The sequence below is a fragment of the Dama dama genome, chromosome 22, assembly GCF_033118175.1.
Source record: "Dama dama isolate Ldn47 chromosome 22, ASM3311817v1, whole genome shotgun sequence".
Lineage (NCBI taxonomy): Eukaryota > Metazoa > Chordata > Mammalia > Artiodactyla > Cervidae > Dama > Dama dama.
The window spans coordinates 51,547,905-51,564,070 of record NC_083702.1 but is presented as its reverse complement, the minus strand read 5'-3'; the positions used below and the strand labels follow the sequence as shown (position 1 = coordinate 51,564,070).

Sequence of the window (16,166 nt, the reverse complement as noted above, 5' to 3'; positions counted from 1 at the left end):
AGCTGTGCTAGGGTTGGTGATGGGTAGAGCATGGGGATGCCTGGTTTAAGGTTAGTGACAAGACAAGGGGGCCTCCTGAAGAGAGCTCTGCCTGCCAAAATCTGCTTGCTTACATGAGATAAATTGCTGTCTTCTGTCTTACTACTTTTCTTCCCCTGGTTTTATTAATCTTAAAAGGGCCTCAACTGCATTGGGAATCTCCTTGCAAAAAGAGACAGTGTCATATATTGTCATATATCCTATGTATTTCCTGCTTATATACCCTATATTTCATCCCCCAAATGAGTTGGAGGTGTCTTAGGACTTATTATGGGCTGAATGTCTGTGTTCCTCACAAATTCATGTGTTGAAATTCTAACCCTCAAAGGAATGATATAAGCAGTCCTGGGCAGGAAGGAGCTCCCTTGGGGGCTACAGCTGAGGCTTGAAAGATGCTTGAGCTGATTAAGCACAGAGGAGCTGGCAAGTCATTTCTGCTGGGGGGACTCGTGGACAGCAGAGAATTATCAATGGTAGCTGGAAAGGATGAGGCAACGAGGGGGTATGGTGTAGTATCAAGGCCATGACCCCAAGGTAACAGGGTCTCTCCTGGGAAGAGGAATGATACCAGGGAGAGAAGGGCACTCTGTAGACATGGAGAGTGAAGAAAAGGAAAGGATCCACCATAATGTAAGGTTTCCATCTTCAAAGACTGACTCAGTGGTGGTGTTAAAGCAATCTGGGAGATGGGGACCCAAGAACCTTGAAAGCTTGGTTGGGGACATTCTGTGTTGAAGGTGATTGTGGATCTTCCAAGCTCTATCACAAGGTGATGGTAGAACTTCAAAGCAGAGATTCTGTAGGCAGTTGCTAGATAGGATGGGGTCAAGAATGATCAGCTGGGATAAGAGATGTTGATTCCTGAGTCATTTGTGGAATCAAGAGATACTTGGGTTTTTTCTTTAGAGCACAGTTCATTTAGCCAGTCCTGCCTGTTCCCACAGCTCACAGAATCTATTCATTGCCTAGAGCATCACCCATCTTCTCCCAGGGGCTTTACTCTTCTACTTTATTATGAATACCAAGAAAACTATGGTAGTGATACTAAGTGACCAGGAGTCACATTTGGATCCACCTTCTGTTGTAGCTGAGTGGTTACCCTTAGCAAGACAAGACGGCATTGGGATAATGGCCCAGTGTCCTGGTGGGCAGGTCACAGAGTCTGTCATCCCACACTCAGGGGGAAGTGCCTAGTCTCACATAGTTCAGAGGAGGGCAAACCAGCATAGCCTTTGAGGTAACCAGTTTGGCGATGTGTATGGAAAGCAATACAACAATTCATGCCAAGACTCATAGTGCCATTTCAAGGGACACATCCTGTACGAATAATCTAAGACTTGAATAAATGTAACCTGGTGGCTCAGACAGTAAAGAATCTGCCTGCAATGCAGTAGACCTGGGTTCGAACCCTTGGTCTGGAAGATCCCCTGGAGAAGGGAATGGCAGCCCACTCCAGTATTTTTGCCAGGAGAATTTCATGCCTAGAAGAGCCTGGCGTGCTACAGTCCATGGGGTCACAAGGAGTCAGACACGACTGAGCAACTAACACTTTCACTTCACACCACCCAGCATTACATAACATCACAAAAATGAGAAATAACAAATTAGTAAATGATGATCAAATATACTGTTATGTCCTCTCAAAGGCACAATTAAGAATTGTGTTGTCATGGCAAGGATACAAGGCTAACCATTCCTCCCCAAGTTGTTCTGCTGATATTTATGTTCAATATCTGGCTGACAATATTATATGGCCTGTGGAGTGAATATACTGTTGACTATGGTCAAAGAAGAAAATCTTGTGGATTTCCTGTTGGTAAAGAATCCGCTGGCAATGTAGGAGACTCCGGTCAGGAAGATCCACTGGAGAAGGGATAGACTACCCACTCCAGTATTCTTGGGCTTCCCTTGTGGCTCAGGTGGTAAAGAATCTGCCTGCAATGCAGGAGACCTGGGTTCGATCCCTGGATTGGGAAGATCCCCTGGAGAAGGGAAAGGCTACCCACTCCAGTATTCTGGCCTGGAGAATTCCATGGACTGGATAGTCGATGGGGTGACAAAGAGTCAGACATGACTGAGTGACTTTCACTTCACTGGTTTGGACTCCACACTTCCCCTGCAGGGGGCATAGGTTTGATCCCTAGTCAGGGAACTAAGATCGCACAGGCAGAAAAGCCAAAAAGAATAAAGAAAACCTTAATCTTAGCTCTTTTGGAGGGTGGAATATACCCTTTTAGTAGCATCTGATAATGAACTTGACAATATAAAAATGTGACTTGGTTCTTGATCTATTTCTGATTTCTGCATTAATTGGTTTAAAAGAGATATATATTTAAAAGTGATGAATATTTTCTAGTATCTAAGGGGAAAATGGCTTGAAAACTTTTTTAAAGGCATAATGGCAATCAGAAAATACATGGGTTCCTTGGCAGAAATTCATTTAATGCATTTTTTTTTTCATGGCTGTGAAGTTCACAAAAAGTGTTCAACTAAAAGTATCAAGGTAAAATCATGTTGTCAGAGAAAATGTATAATATAGGAAAATAATCCTCATTTAATGTTATAAGAAAGACTTCTAAAAACTATATATGCAGCATACTGCCATATTTGTGATATATATGACATGCAAATGAATAGGAAAAAAGACTGAAAGGGTGAAATTACATCAAAATTAAAAGCTACAAAAATAAAAATTCTGGACAGAAGTATATTAAAATGTTAGCCATGGAGTAATGATTATTTCCAGAGAGCAGGAAGATGGGTGATTTTTCTTTCTTTTCCTTTCTGTATGGCCCAGATTTCCACCTCGAAAACGTGCTACTTTCATAGTTAGAAAAGAAATAAGTATTTTAAATGACATGTCAAAGGAGAGTGACATCCCAAGAAACCCTGGGATATGGCCAGCCCTCCGCTTTGAAAATCTCTGCTGGGAGCACTGCCAGCCGAGGTGTGGGGCTGAACAGTTCCTCTCCTCCCCCTTCTAGATACCACCGTTGGAGTGTTCCATCTACGCTCCCCACTCGGCCAGTACAAGCTGACCTTTGACAAAGCCAGAGAGGCCTGTGCCCAGGAAGCTGCAACCATGGCAACCTACAACCAGCTCTCCTATGCCCAGAAGGTGGGTTTCCAGTCTGTGGGCGCCATGCAGGCAGGGTCTTCTGGGTATACGTGGTGCAGGGGGGTGGGGCGCTTCCTCTTAACACAGGGGAGGCTTCGGCTGTTGCCTTCCTGAAGTGGGGGGTTTGGGGAGCTCCTGAACTGGGGGTCTGTCCACTGGGGGTCTGTCACATGTCAGCACAGAATGGGCGCTTCACTGACATCGTTCATTCTTACAACATCCCTGGAGGTAGGTGTTCCTACTGCCATAAGATAGGGCAGCTGAGGTTCAGAAAGGTAACGTGCCCAGCGTCACCCAGCCAAGAAGTGGCAGACCCAGGATTCAGTGTACCCCAACTCAAGTCTGCTCTCGATCATGACGTCCAACCACCAGGGCAGAGGCACCGACGTGGGCACCGCACGGCTGAAAACCAGGAGATCAGTTACCCACAAGCCTAGGGTCCCTGAGCCCAGAGGCAGCCAAGTGTCCCTGGAATAGCCCAGGTTCTCTACGCCTGGGGGCATTGCGAAGGGGGTGCAGAGAAACTGCCCAGCTGTCAGCCAGGTAGGAGATGCAGCTCTGGCAGGGTAACTCTCTCGGCCTCTAACGTCAGAAGCCCAGCCCATTTGGAAAGGTCAGCAACCCGGAGTAGCGTGCTAGTGAGTGCTCACAAGATCACTGCCCATCCTCATGATTTTACTGCCCTTCCTCCAACCTCCAACATGACCAGATCTTCAGACCTGACGTTTCTTTACAAGGAGCAAAGCCCTTGATGCCAGGACCCAGCATCTTGGAGGGTCAGAATTTCTTGTTTCTCCTTCTTGCTCGAGCTTCCCAGGTGGCTCAGCAGTAAGAATCCGCCTGCCAGTGCAGGAGCTGCAGGAGACTTGTGTTCAATTCCTGGGTTAGGAAGATCCCCTGGAGGAGGAAATGGCAACCTGCTCCAGTATTCTTGCTGGGATAATCCCATGGACAGAGGAGCCTGGCGGGCTACAGTCTATGGGGTTGCAAAGAGTCAGACACTACTGAGCAACTGAGCATGCGTACGCATGCCTGCTTGTTCATTGTGTGACCTCAATCAAGGCATTGAAACCCCTGTCCCACCTGGCATGTTTGTAAAGGACTAAAGGTAATAAGCCACACAACGGCTTCCCCTGTGGCTCAGCTGGTAAAGAATCTGCCTGCAATGTGGGAGACCTGGGTTTGATCCCTGGGTTGGGACGATCCCAGGGAGAAGGGAAAGGCTAATGCACTCCAGTATTCTGACCTAGAGAATTCCATGGACTGTATAGTCCACAAAGTCACAGAGTCGGACACAACTGAGCAACTTTCACTTCATTTAACTTCAAAGGTAATAAGACAGAGTGACTGACTCACATGGGAACTCAGGTTTTAAAATTAAGAGCTCTGGAGTAGTGTGCCTGGGTTTGAACCTCAGCTCTGCTACTTGCTGGCTCTATGACTTGGAGCAAGTTACTAAACCCCTTTTGCCTCTATTTTCTCAATTATATTATAGAGACTTTTTTTTAAGGTTCTATCTCAAAGGGTTGATGTAAGTGATAAAGGTTTTGACACATGAAAAGTGCTTGCAAAAGGACCTGGCCCAGAATAAGCTCTCAGTAAATACTATGATGATGGTGATGGTGATGCTGGCAATGAGGGTGATCATGATGAGGATGATGGTGATCAGTTGGAGTTCCATCAACCCATAAGCAGAGAAATTTGCACCTAGGGGTAACGAGCTAATTGTAAATCCTTTCTCAAGAGGGAAGAAGAATGAGTATGGACTTGAGCACTTACAGGGAAGAGAAGGCACCACTTTCATCCATCCAGTGGCTCAATCAACAAAAATGTAATGAACACCTACTATGTTCCAGGCACAGGGGTACAATAGGCAAAATAAGCCATAACTTCTGACTCCATGGAGTTGTCGGTCTGATGGGGGAGTCAGACATTAGCCACAAAATTCCACAACAGATATGAAATCACAGCTGACCGACATCCACATCTTTGTCTCCACAGGCCAAGTACCACCTCTGCTCAGCAGGTTGGCTAGACAGTGGGCGAGTAGCCTACCCCACCTCCTATGCCTCCCAGAACTGCGGCTCTGGGGTCGTCGGGATAGTGGACTACGGGCCAAGAAACAACAAGAGCGAGATGTGGGATGTCTTCTGCTACCGGATGAAAGGTAATGGCCCCAACCTCGCTTCAGATTCCAGGCCACGCAGCTGCTAAGCCATCCTCAGCTGGGCCGGCCGACCTCCCAGCATGAGATGGGGTAGCCAAGACGCCAGCCTCACCAGTGGGAGACTCTGTGTGTTTCTGCCTTCCAGATGTGAACTGCACCTGCAAGGTGGGCTACGTGGGAGATGGCTTCTCGTGCAGTGGAAATCTGCTGCAGGTCCTAATGTCCTTCCCCTCGCTCACAAACTTCCTGAAGGTCTGTACCACATCTGTTTGCTTTCACCTTGGGTGGAGGGGTGACCTCAAAGCAGATATGAGAGAGTCTAGTCCTGGAGAGAAGGCGGAGGCTCACAGTCAGGGTTGAGAGTGTGGACACAGCTGCACTGCCCAAGTTTGACGCTTAGATTTGCCACTTGGTGCATCACCTTAAATGAGCTGCTTTCCCTTCTGAGCCTCACTTTGCTCATCTGTAATATGGAGATGACCCAATCTCATGGGGTCATTGTGACAAATTAATGACTTGATATTGGTAAAGTGCTTAGCCCTGGGGCCAGCAGATGGAAAATGCTATCCCGGTGTTAGCTGGTAACTCATCGGTCTGTCTGCGACTACAGCAGCTTCAGAGTCTGCCCTGTAGGAATAAATTGCTCTTTTGTCTTCATGGACAGGGTGGGGCACAGTTAAGTCTGCCTGGTGATCACCCAGTGGCCAAATTCTCAATATACAGTCAACTTGCATTTTTCACTGCACTTTTTTCTTTTAAAAAAAAATTTTCGTTTTGGCCATGCTACATGGCTTACAGGATCTTAGTTCCAACTAAGGATCAAACCCACACCCTCAGCAGTGAAAGCACTGAGTCCTAACCATTGGACCACCAGGGAATTCCTGCACTGCATCTGAAGTCACTTTAATATTCTACAAGTCATGTCCAATGAAGAGAAAGCCCCTGTTAGAGAGGAATTGGTATTGACTATGGGAAGACTACACAGAAGAAATATATAAAAGAGATCTTCATGACCCAGGTAACCATGATGGTGTGATCACTCACCTAGGGCCAGACATCCTGGAATGTGAAGTCAAGTGGGTCTTAGGAAGCATCACTATGAACAAAGCTAGTGGAGGTGATGCAATTCCAGTTGAGCCATGCTGTTAAAGTGCTGAACTCCATATACCAGCAAATTTGGAAAACTCAGCAATGGCCACAAGACTGAAAAAGGTCAGTTTTCATTCCAATCCCAAAGAAAGGCAATGCCAAAGAATGTTCAAACTATTGCACAATTGCACTCATCTCACAATTGCACTCATGTCATGCACTAGCAAAGTAATGCTCAAAATTCTCCAAGCCAGGCTTCAACAGTATGCGAACCATGAACTTCCAGATGTATAAGCTAGATTTAGAAAGAGATCAAATTGCCAACATCCATTGGATCATCAAAAAAGCAAGGGAGTTCCAGAAAACTATCTATTCTGCTACATCAAAGCCTTTGACTGTGTGGATCACAACAAACTGTGGAAAATTCTTCAAGAGATGGGAATACCAGACCACCTGACCTGCCTCCTGAGAAATCTGTATGCAGGTCAAGAAGCAACAGTTAGAACCAGACATGGAATAATAGACTGGTTCCAAATTGGGAAAGGAGTACATCAAGGTTGTATATTGTCACCCTGCTTATTTAACTTATATGCAGAGTACATCATGCGATATGCTGGGCTGGATGAAGCACAAGCTGGAATCAAGATTGCCGGGGAAAATATCAATAACATCAGATACACAGATGACACCACCCTTATGGCAGAAAGTGAAGAGGAACTAAAAAGCCTCTTGATGAAAGTGAAAGAGGAGAGTGAAAAAGTTGGCTTATAACTCAGCATTCAGAAAACTAAGATCATGGCATCTGGTCCCATCACTTCATGGCAAATAGATGGGGAAACAATGGAAACAGTGACAGACTTTATTTTCTTGGGCTCCAAAATCATTGCAGATGTTGACTGCAGCCATGAAATTAAAAGACTCTTACTCCTTGGAAGAAAAGTTATGACCAACCTAGAGAGCATATTAAAAAGCAGAGACATTACTTTGCCAACAAAGGTCCATCTAGTCAAAGCTATGGTTTTTCCAGTAGTCATGTATGGATGTGAGAGTTGGACTATAAAGAAAGCTGAGCACCAAAGAATAGATGCCTTTGAACTGTGGTGTTGGAGAAGACTCTTGAGAGTCCCTTGGACTGCAAGGAGCTCAAACCAGTCAATCCTAAAAGAAATCAGTCCTGAATATTCATTGGAAGGGCTGATGCTGAAGCTGAAACTCCAATGCTTTGGCCACTTGATATGAAGAACTGACTCATTGGAAAAGACCCTGATGCTGGGACAGATTGAAGGCAGGAGGAGAAGGGGACACAGAGGATGAGATGGTTGGATGGCATCACTGACTCGATGCACATGAGTATATGCAAGTTCCAGGAGTTGGCGATGGACAGGAAAGCCTGTGTACTGCAGTCCATGGGGTCGCGAAGAGTCAAACACAGCTGAGTAACTGAACTGAACTTATCAAAGAACTGAGCTTTAATATTAATAACAGCAATAATAACAATAGCTAACATTTCCTGTGCATTTTCTTCACACAAGGCATTCTCTGAGTCCTTTCAGGTTACTTTTCACTTGCTTCACAAAACATAAGCCCCATAAGGGAAATTATTTTCTCTGTCTTATGGCTAGCATATAATAGGTGCTCAGTAATGCTTGTTGGACAGAATAAATCCTTATGCAACCTTATGAAGTCATTTTTGCCATTATTCCCATTTTCCAGATAAAGAAACTGAGGCTTAGCAAGGTCAAGGACACAGCCAAGGAGAGGGGACGGAGCATAAGTACAGGGCTTGTAGGAACAGGGCAGAAGCTAGACCAAGGACCCCAAAATAGTGAGTCTTTGTCCACAGACGAAAGGTATCCACTTAACTAGCCTAAAAACTCAGGGTTACTGTAAATATTCTAAAACACCCAAACCAATATGTATGCTGTGTGGGAGTGTGGCTTGTGACAGCATCTCAGAGAAAAGACTTTGTAGAACAAAACCCACTGGCTGTGTGCCCTTCAGCAAATTCTCAGCTTCTCTGGGCAGCAGCAGGGTTCTCTACACGATGACAGTGCTGAACTGGGAAGTGCAATTTCTTAAAATCTGTTCAGTGAATATTTGTTGCGTACTTAACAATGTGCTTGAGATATATCAGTGAACAAGACGGACAAGAAACAGAATAAAGAAGATAGTATTGAATGCTAGAAGGCGATCTAGACCATGGGGGTGGGGAGGGGACCCACAGCATTCCCATGTCACCTAGAGTGATGAGAGAAGGCCTTAGTGGGAAGGTAAGAAGTAAGCAAAGTGTGGACAGAAGAGAGGAAGTTAGCCATGCAGATTTCAGGGAAGAACATTCCAGGCAGAAGGAACAAAGGCAGAAGGCAAAGGATGAAAGGCAGGATGTTGCTGAGCAAGCCTGAGGAATGTCAAGGAGGCCAGTGTAGCTGGAGCAGGGTGAGCAAGAGGACAGCGGGGTGCAGGGTCAGAGGAGCAAGAGTCCAGGTGGTTTGGGCCTCATGGGCGCTGCAAGAACTTTGGCTTTTCCTCTGGGTGAAGTGGGCGCCTTGCAAATTTTTGGCAAAAGAAGACTGGAATTCACTTAAGATTTCAAAGACTACATAAGCTGCCTTGTTGAGAATGGCCTGTGATCTGGCTGTGTCTTAGGACCATAGGATTTATCAAGGAAAGGAAAAATCCTCCTAAAATTTTCCCAAGGGGCAGTCAGAAAGATGAGCAGGTGAGTGGCGGCCTGAGCTGGGGTGATCATCAGGAATACTCCCAGAGGGGTGATGCCACCCTCTCCAGCCAGCCCCTGAACACCACGCTGACCCTTCTGACCCCCTCCTTCCTATCCCCAGGAAGTGCTGGCGTATTCCAACAGCTCAGCCAGAGGCCGGGCATTCCTGAAACACCTGACGGACCTGTCAATCCGAAGCACCCTCTTTGTGCCCCAGAACAGTGGGCTCTGGGAAAATGAGGTGAGCTGGGTTCCTGGTATCTGTGTTTAGTGCTTCTAGACAGTATCAGTTATCACCTCAACAATGCAATGTCACAAATGACCCCACAGTGCCGTAGCTACATTTATGGGCTCACACACTGCAGATCAGCTGGCAGTTCTTCTGGGCTTGGCCAGGCATGCTTGCGTGTCTGGCCATCAGCTGATGTAGCCTGGCCTGTCTGGGACTCTGCTCCACAGGGCTCTCACGCTTCAGCAGTTAGCTCAGGCATGTTCTTCTGGCAGAAAATGCCAGCACTTCTAAGACCCTGTCTGGTCTCATTTGCTAACATACCACACACCCAAAAAGTCAGGTGGCTGAGCCCAAAGCCAGAGTGAGAGGCCCTCAGAGTTACATGGCAAAGAGCAAGGATACAGGGCGAGGTGAAGAACTGGGGCCAGGGATGCAACTGGTTTACCACACCGACCTCCTTCATGTCGAGGCACACAGAGGAACTGACAGCGTTTATTAGGCCCACCCACGGGCTCCAACAGCCTCAAGCCCTTATCCCACTGAGGGCTGAGAGAAGCAATACCTCTGCTCACTTGTTACCCACTAAGACCCATTCCTCCCAGGACATCACTGGGAAGCTTTGCTTAGACCATTCAAATGACTTTCAAAGTGGAGGCAGAAAAGCCAAGGCCTTGAGAAGTGATTTTTTTTCCTGTGTCATCCTTATCATGAAAACAAAAAAATACTACTTGACTTTTAAAGGCCATTCTTATGTCTCTCGTCTCCTCTCAGACCCTGTCTGGGCGGGACATAGAGCACCACCTCTCCAGCATCAACATCTTTTTCTACAATGACCTTGTCAATGGTACTACCCTGCACACGAGGCTGGGAAGCCAGCTGCTCATCACCTCCAGCCAGGACCAGCGCCAACTGGTATGAAAAGTCTTCTGGGTTTGTTGGGAGAAATGGAGATAATAAATGCAAAGTTTCTAGCATAGAGTAGGTGCTTAATAGATGGTGACACTTATAATGTGAAAGAAACCTCTAAAGCTGCAGTAAGTTGGTACCAGCCGAAGACCAGAACACACCATACTGACTGTCAGGCAGCCCTTACCCCTTGAGAACTAAGCCCCTGGTGACCGCCAGCCCCAGAAGCTGATAATGAGGACCTATAAATGAAACCATGCTAAAGCTGTCTGATTCTCTGCCTTTATTTCTGTCAGATTGTCAGCCTATCCCAGGTGTTAACATGTGAGCCTTGAAGTCAAGTGACCCTAGTATGTCTGCCACTTACTCTGCTCTAGGACTTTAGGTAACTTGTCTGAACTTCTCTGGGTCCCAGTTTCCTTATCTGAAAGACAGGGATGTTGGTGATGTGTTGATAATGGCGATAGCATCATATGTTAATAATGCTTATGATGGTAACAGTGATATTATTTTGATAATGGTGGTATTGATTATTTCGATGATGATAGTGGGGATGATGGTGGTGGTTGTGATATTAGAAGTGGTGATAGTGGTGGTGGTAACATGACCATGATGTTCAAATCATAGGCTTTTTAAAGTATTCTTTCAACTGAAGTATAGTTGATTTACAACGTTGTACTAGTTTTAGGAGCACAGCAAGATGATTCACTTTTTTATATATATATTCAGGTATACATGTATTTTCAGATTCTTTTCCTGTATAAGATATTACAAAATATTGACCCTCTGACCAACTGGTGGCTCAGACAATAGCACAGGGAACCATATAGTTCCTGTGAGAAGGACCCTTGGAGGAGGGAATGGCTACCCACTCCAGTATTTTTGCCTGCTGAATTCCATGGACAGAGAAGCCTGGCAGGCTACAGTCTATGGAGTCACAAAGAGTCGGACATGACTGACACTTTTTTCATGTTATGTATGTTAATCCTGTACTCCTCATTTATCCCTCCTCCCACCTTTCCATTTTGTTACCCATAAATTTACAGAAATAGTCTGAGTCTTGTAGTCTAATAGTCTATGAGTCTTGTAGACAAGTTCGTCTTTTTCTTTGAGATTCCATGTGATACATACAAAGTGTACCTTTCTGACTTACTTAGTAAGATAATCTAGGTCCATCCGTGTTGCTGCAAATGGCATTATTTCATTCTTTTTATGGCTGAGAAAGATTCCATTGTTTATTTGTACCACATCTTCTCTATTCATTCATCTGCTGATGCTTGTTTAGGTTGCTTCCATGTCTTGGCTACTGGAATAGTGCTACCATAAACATTAGGGTGTGTGTATCATCTTGAATTATGGCTTTCTCTAGCAGTTTGCCCAGGAGTAGGATTGCAAGATCATGTGGTTGCTCTAATTTTAGTATTTTGAGGAAGTTCCATACTGTTCTCCATGGTTGTTGCACCAATTTATATTCCCACCAGCACTGTGGGAGGGTTCCCTTTTCTGCACTTCCTCGCCAGCATTTATTATTTGTAGGCTTTTTGATGATGGCCATTTTCACTGGTGTGAAGTGCTACCTCATTGTAGCTTTGTCAGATCATATGCTTTTATGGAGATTCAGTGATTCAGGTATTTTGATGTGTGATAATTGTATCTAACATGTAGCAAGGGCTAAATGAATTTTTTTTTATAAACTGTGTATTTTTTAAATTTTTAATTATTTTTGGCTGCACTGGGTCTTCATTGCTGCATACAGGCTTCTCATTGCAGTGGCTTCTCTTGTTGTGGAACATGGGTTCTAGGGCACATAGACTTCGGCAGTTATGGTGTGTGGGCTCCGTAGCTGCGGCACACAGGCTTAGCTGCTCCAAGGCATGTGGAATCCTCCCGGGCCAGGGATCGAACCGGTGTCCCCTGCACTGGAGGTGGACAGACTTCTAACCATTGGACCACCAGGGAAGCCCTAATGAATATTAATACTTACCTAATAAATGATATTTATTATTGAAGATCAGTAGTTTAGACCAGTGCTTCTCAAATTCTAACAGGCATTTAAATCGCCTATGAGTTTGTTAAAATGCATATTGTAATTCAGTAGGTGGGTTGTGGGGCCTCAGGTTCTGCATTTCTAATCACCTCCCACACCATGAGGACAGTGGATCACACTTTGATTAGCAAGGAATTAGATCGCCTAACTGGAGAAGACAATGGCACTCCACTCCAGTACTCTTGCCTAGAAAATCCCATGGACAGAGGAGCCTGGTGGGCTGCAGTCCATGGGGTCGCTAGGAGTCGGACACAACCTGAGCAACTTCACTTTCGCTTTTCACTTTCATGCATTGGAGAAGGAAATGGCAACCCAGTTGGCACTCCAGTATTCTTGCCTGGAGAATCCCAGGGACGGCAGAGCCTGGTGGGCTGCTGTCTGTGGGGTCGCACAGAGTCGGACACGATTGAAGTGACATGGCAGCAGCAGCAGATCACTTAACATCCCTTTCTAACAGTGTGGTGTGATGCTCACAGCACCAAGTCTGGAGTTGAGGCATGGGGTTTGCCACCTACTGCCTATGCGATCTTGGTGTGTGATCACTAACTATGTGATCACACCATTTTCCTTCTGACCCCTCATCTGTTAACAAGCAGGCTGGATAGAATGACCTTCTGGGTTCTCTGCAGCTCAGAACAGTGTGTTGGCACAAGAACTACCAATGTGCTGTGTTCTGGGCTGTGCAGAGGGCGAGCACACGTCCCACACTGCCTGTCGGTGAGGATGGGCCTGAAACCCAGGCTCCAGGACCTCGGGGAAACTGGACACCTTTCTACCATGGAAGGGCTGCCCACATGGAAAGAATCAGATGGTCAGAGATCTCCAGCAGCCCTCTTCTCGCCTCCCTAGGAGACCAGGTTCGTCGATGGAAGAGCCATTCTGCAGTGGGACATCTTTGCCTCCAATGGGATTATTCATGTCATTTCCAAGCCTTTAAAAGCTCCCTCTACCCCAGGGGTAAGTATCCAGCGTTCCTGGTAAGGAGGAGCCTCAGTGTCCACTCCCCAAGAAGCAAGCTCCTCCTGGACGCCCTGTCCACCCCATCCGTGGCAGCTGGCCTCAGGGATGCCCAGCCCCCAGCCAGGGTGTCAGTGAAATAACACCTGTCACCACCAACATTTGCTGAATGAAAAGGGCAGGATGTGCCCGTGGAGAAACCACTGGAAGGGGAGTGAAAATCCTCAGCCCCTCCACTTCGTAACCATGTGAACTCAGACAAGCCCCAGAAACATCATCGAGCCCCATTTTTCTTATCTGCAAAATGGAGGTCACAATGCCTTCCTTCCTGGGTTCTTGGGAAGACAATGAGTTAATGTAAAATAATAAAGACAGTTCCTGGCACATGCTTTATAAGAGTTGGTCAGCTGGCTGTGGTCAGTGGGCGGTGATGTTCGTTTTCTAACTTTGTTCTAAAGGTATGAAGCTCCAAAGCCACGCTGGCTTCAAAGCCCCCCTCGGCCACTCATGGGCTGTGTGACACTGGGCAAGTGCTTACCCTCTCTGTGTCTCCATTCTCCCATATAAAAAGGGGAACAGTAGAAACTGTTCTTAGCTCTTTGTGTTATTATACATTTAAATGGATTATTTTATGTAAGGGGGCTTAGAACAGACCCTGGAAGTAGTGTGGGCTAGACACACATGGACAGCTTTCTCATTATTTTTATCCCAGCCGGCACAAGATACCTCAGGAAAGCCAGAATGGGGTGGGCTCCGGGAAGCACGCCTCTTTGGGGAAGTCACCAGTTCTGATGCCAGCCACTGGCCTTTCTGTGTTTAGACTTCAGGCCACACCGGCCTGGGAACAGGGGTGTTCTTTGCCATCGTCCTGGTCATCGGAGCCATTGCTTTGGCGGCATACTCCTACTTTCGACTAAACCGGAGAACGATTGGCTTCCAGCATTTTGAGGTGAGACAGAGAAAAACAGGACCATGGGGATGGGGGTCCACTCTAAAACCCAGCCCCTGGCTCTGGGCTACTCCAGCAGACCGGCTGCTTCAGGGGGCTCACTGAGTGCTTGGCACACATTTCCTATCTCCTGGATGGGGCCTCTGCCCCAAAGAGGTCAGCAGTGGCAGCCCCAGGGCCCTCTACCTGACTGAGTCAGGGGATGGAGGAGGGCAAAGAGCAGCCAGTAGCCCTTCATGCCAGAGGTTTGGCTTGGAGCCAAATTCGTTAGGAGCCTAGGAGGCCACTCACCTTGGAGGAATCACAAGACAAACTTCAGTGCTGACTCTGAGGGTGGGGACACGCTGGGGGCCGGCACAGCCAGAGGCCTCAGGTCACAGCCAGTGAACACACTTGGCCCTATTTGAACAGCTGAGCTCACATCCAGGTCAGCGGGTCTCAGCTCACCATGGGAGACCCTGCAGGCCGGATATGGCTGCAGCCTGCAAGCAGTCGGTCACTTCCTTCTGGCAGATAACCTGCATAAGCATTATATACATCACAGTTAGCAAAAGCGCCGTGCTGCCCGATTCCTTGTATATGAAGTTCAAGGACAGGCAAAACCATTCCAGGTGATGGGAGTCAGAAAAGCAGTTACTGTGAGTGGGACCAGATACTGGCGGGCAGGGGGGCGTGAGGGCACCTCCTGGAGGATGGAGATGCCCTGCATGCTGATTTGGGTGGTGGTCACACATGGGTGAACATATATAAGAAGTCATTGAGCTGAACACTTAAGATTGGCGCATGATATTACATCTAAGTCAGATCTCAATAAAAGGACAACAGAAAAGCTCCCGGAGGTGGAGGGGGTGGGACGCGCCTTAGCCTCCGACTTGGCTGCAACGCCCCACCTTGGGGATTTGTGGTGCTCAGCCCCATGCTTCTCTGTCCGAGCAGTCAGAAGAGGACGTTGGTGTCGCAGCTCTTGGCAAGCAGCAGCCTGAGAGTATCTCGAACCCCCTGTACGAGAGCGCAACTCCAGCAGGCCTGGGACCTTCCTACGTCCCCTTCACGGTGAGTTTGTCTTTTTATCTAAAACAGGCTCAGCTGGGGAGGAGGCAGGACAATGATGTCTTTCAGCAGAACTGTGGAGAGCACTACGCCAAGAAATCTCACTTCTAGGACATGACTCCAGGCTACAAGCCTAGAAGCAAGCTAGGTGAAGCCCTGTGGTCGTTCTGTGTTCTGAGCTCTCCTGGGTGGATGGCAGAGGCGTGCATCGGTTAGATCTAGAAAAGAACTCGGGGGTACACAACCCCAACCTTGTGACCAGGAGATGAACTCTTGGGCTGAATTCTGCCACAACCACTGACGAGGCAGCAGGCACAAAGGAAGACCTAAAACTGCTTCAACATTTACACTTGTTGTCCGGGATTCTTCTGCCTATTGTCAGAGCAGCTTCTTGCTTTAGGAGCTCCGTCTCTTTGATGAGGTCTTTTAGATCTAGGGGCGTGGGTCCTGCTCTGGTCTTCCTAGAAAGGGCCACTTGTTTCTAGAATTAGTGACCCTTGAGCATGGATGGAGCCGCCACTGACCTCAGCGCTGTGGCAGGGAACCCCGTTCACATTAAATGTGCGAGACACACTCTGCCTATATTACCAGAACTGGACTGAGAAGCTAAGAGTGAGATAAGAGAAAACATATTGGTCTTTGCCCCAGAGCTCATAAACTCCTGTGATTTCCTAAGTGGTAAGAATACTAGGGACATCTTTTGTTCTGAGGAGATTCTGGGTTGGCTTCTGAATAGGGGTTGGTCACCAGAAAGAACAAACCGTGATTCGAAAGTTGGGATTTTTCAGCTCCACCCTTCACCCTCCAGAGAGAGAGAGGGGGGCTAGAAATGTAGCTGATAGTCGATATGAGGAAGTCTCCCTAAAAATCCCCCCCCCTTTTTAAAAATGTAT

At 47.0% G+C, this 16,166-nt stretch overlaps 1 protein-coding gene across 1 annotated transcript in view; it reads left to right on the top strand.

Annotated features, from left to right (window-relative positions):
- Window positions 1-16,166, top strand: part of STAB2 (stabilin 2) — a 167,679-nt gene that overhangs the window by 148,635 nt on the left and 2,878 nt on the right. Inside the window, exons 61-68 of the mRNA XM_061125502.1 lie at window positions 3,024-3,157; window positions 5,159-5,324; window positions 5,470-5,576; window positions 9,254-9,373; window positions 10,136-10,276; window positions 13,167-13,274; window positions 14,095-14,223; window positions 15,160-15,276. Coding sequence (XP_060981485.1) covers window positions 3,024-3,157; window positions 5,159-5,324; window positions 5,470-5,576; window positions 9,254-9,373; window positions 10,136-10,276; window positions 13,167-13,274; window positions 14,095-14,223; window positions 15,160-15,276 — 1,022 coding nt within the window. The remainder of the gene's footprint in view (window positions 1-3,023; window positions 3,158-5,158; window positions 5,325-5,469; window positions 5,577-9,253; window positions 9,374-10,135; window positions 10,277-13,166; window positions 13,275-14,094; window positions 14,224-15,159; window positions 15,277-16,166) is intronic.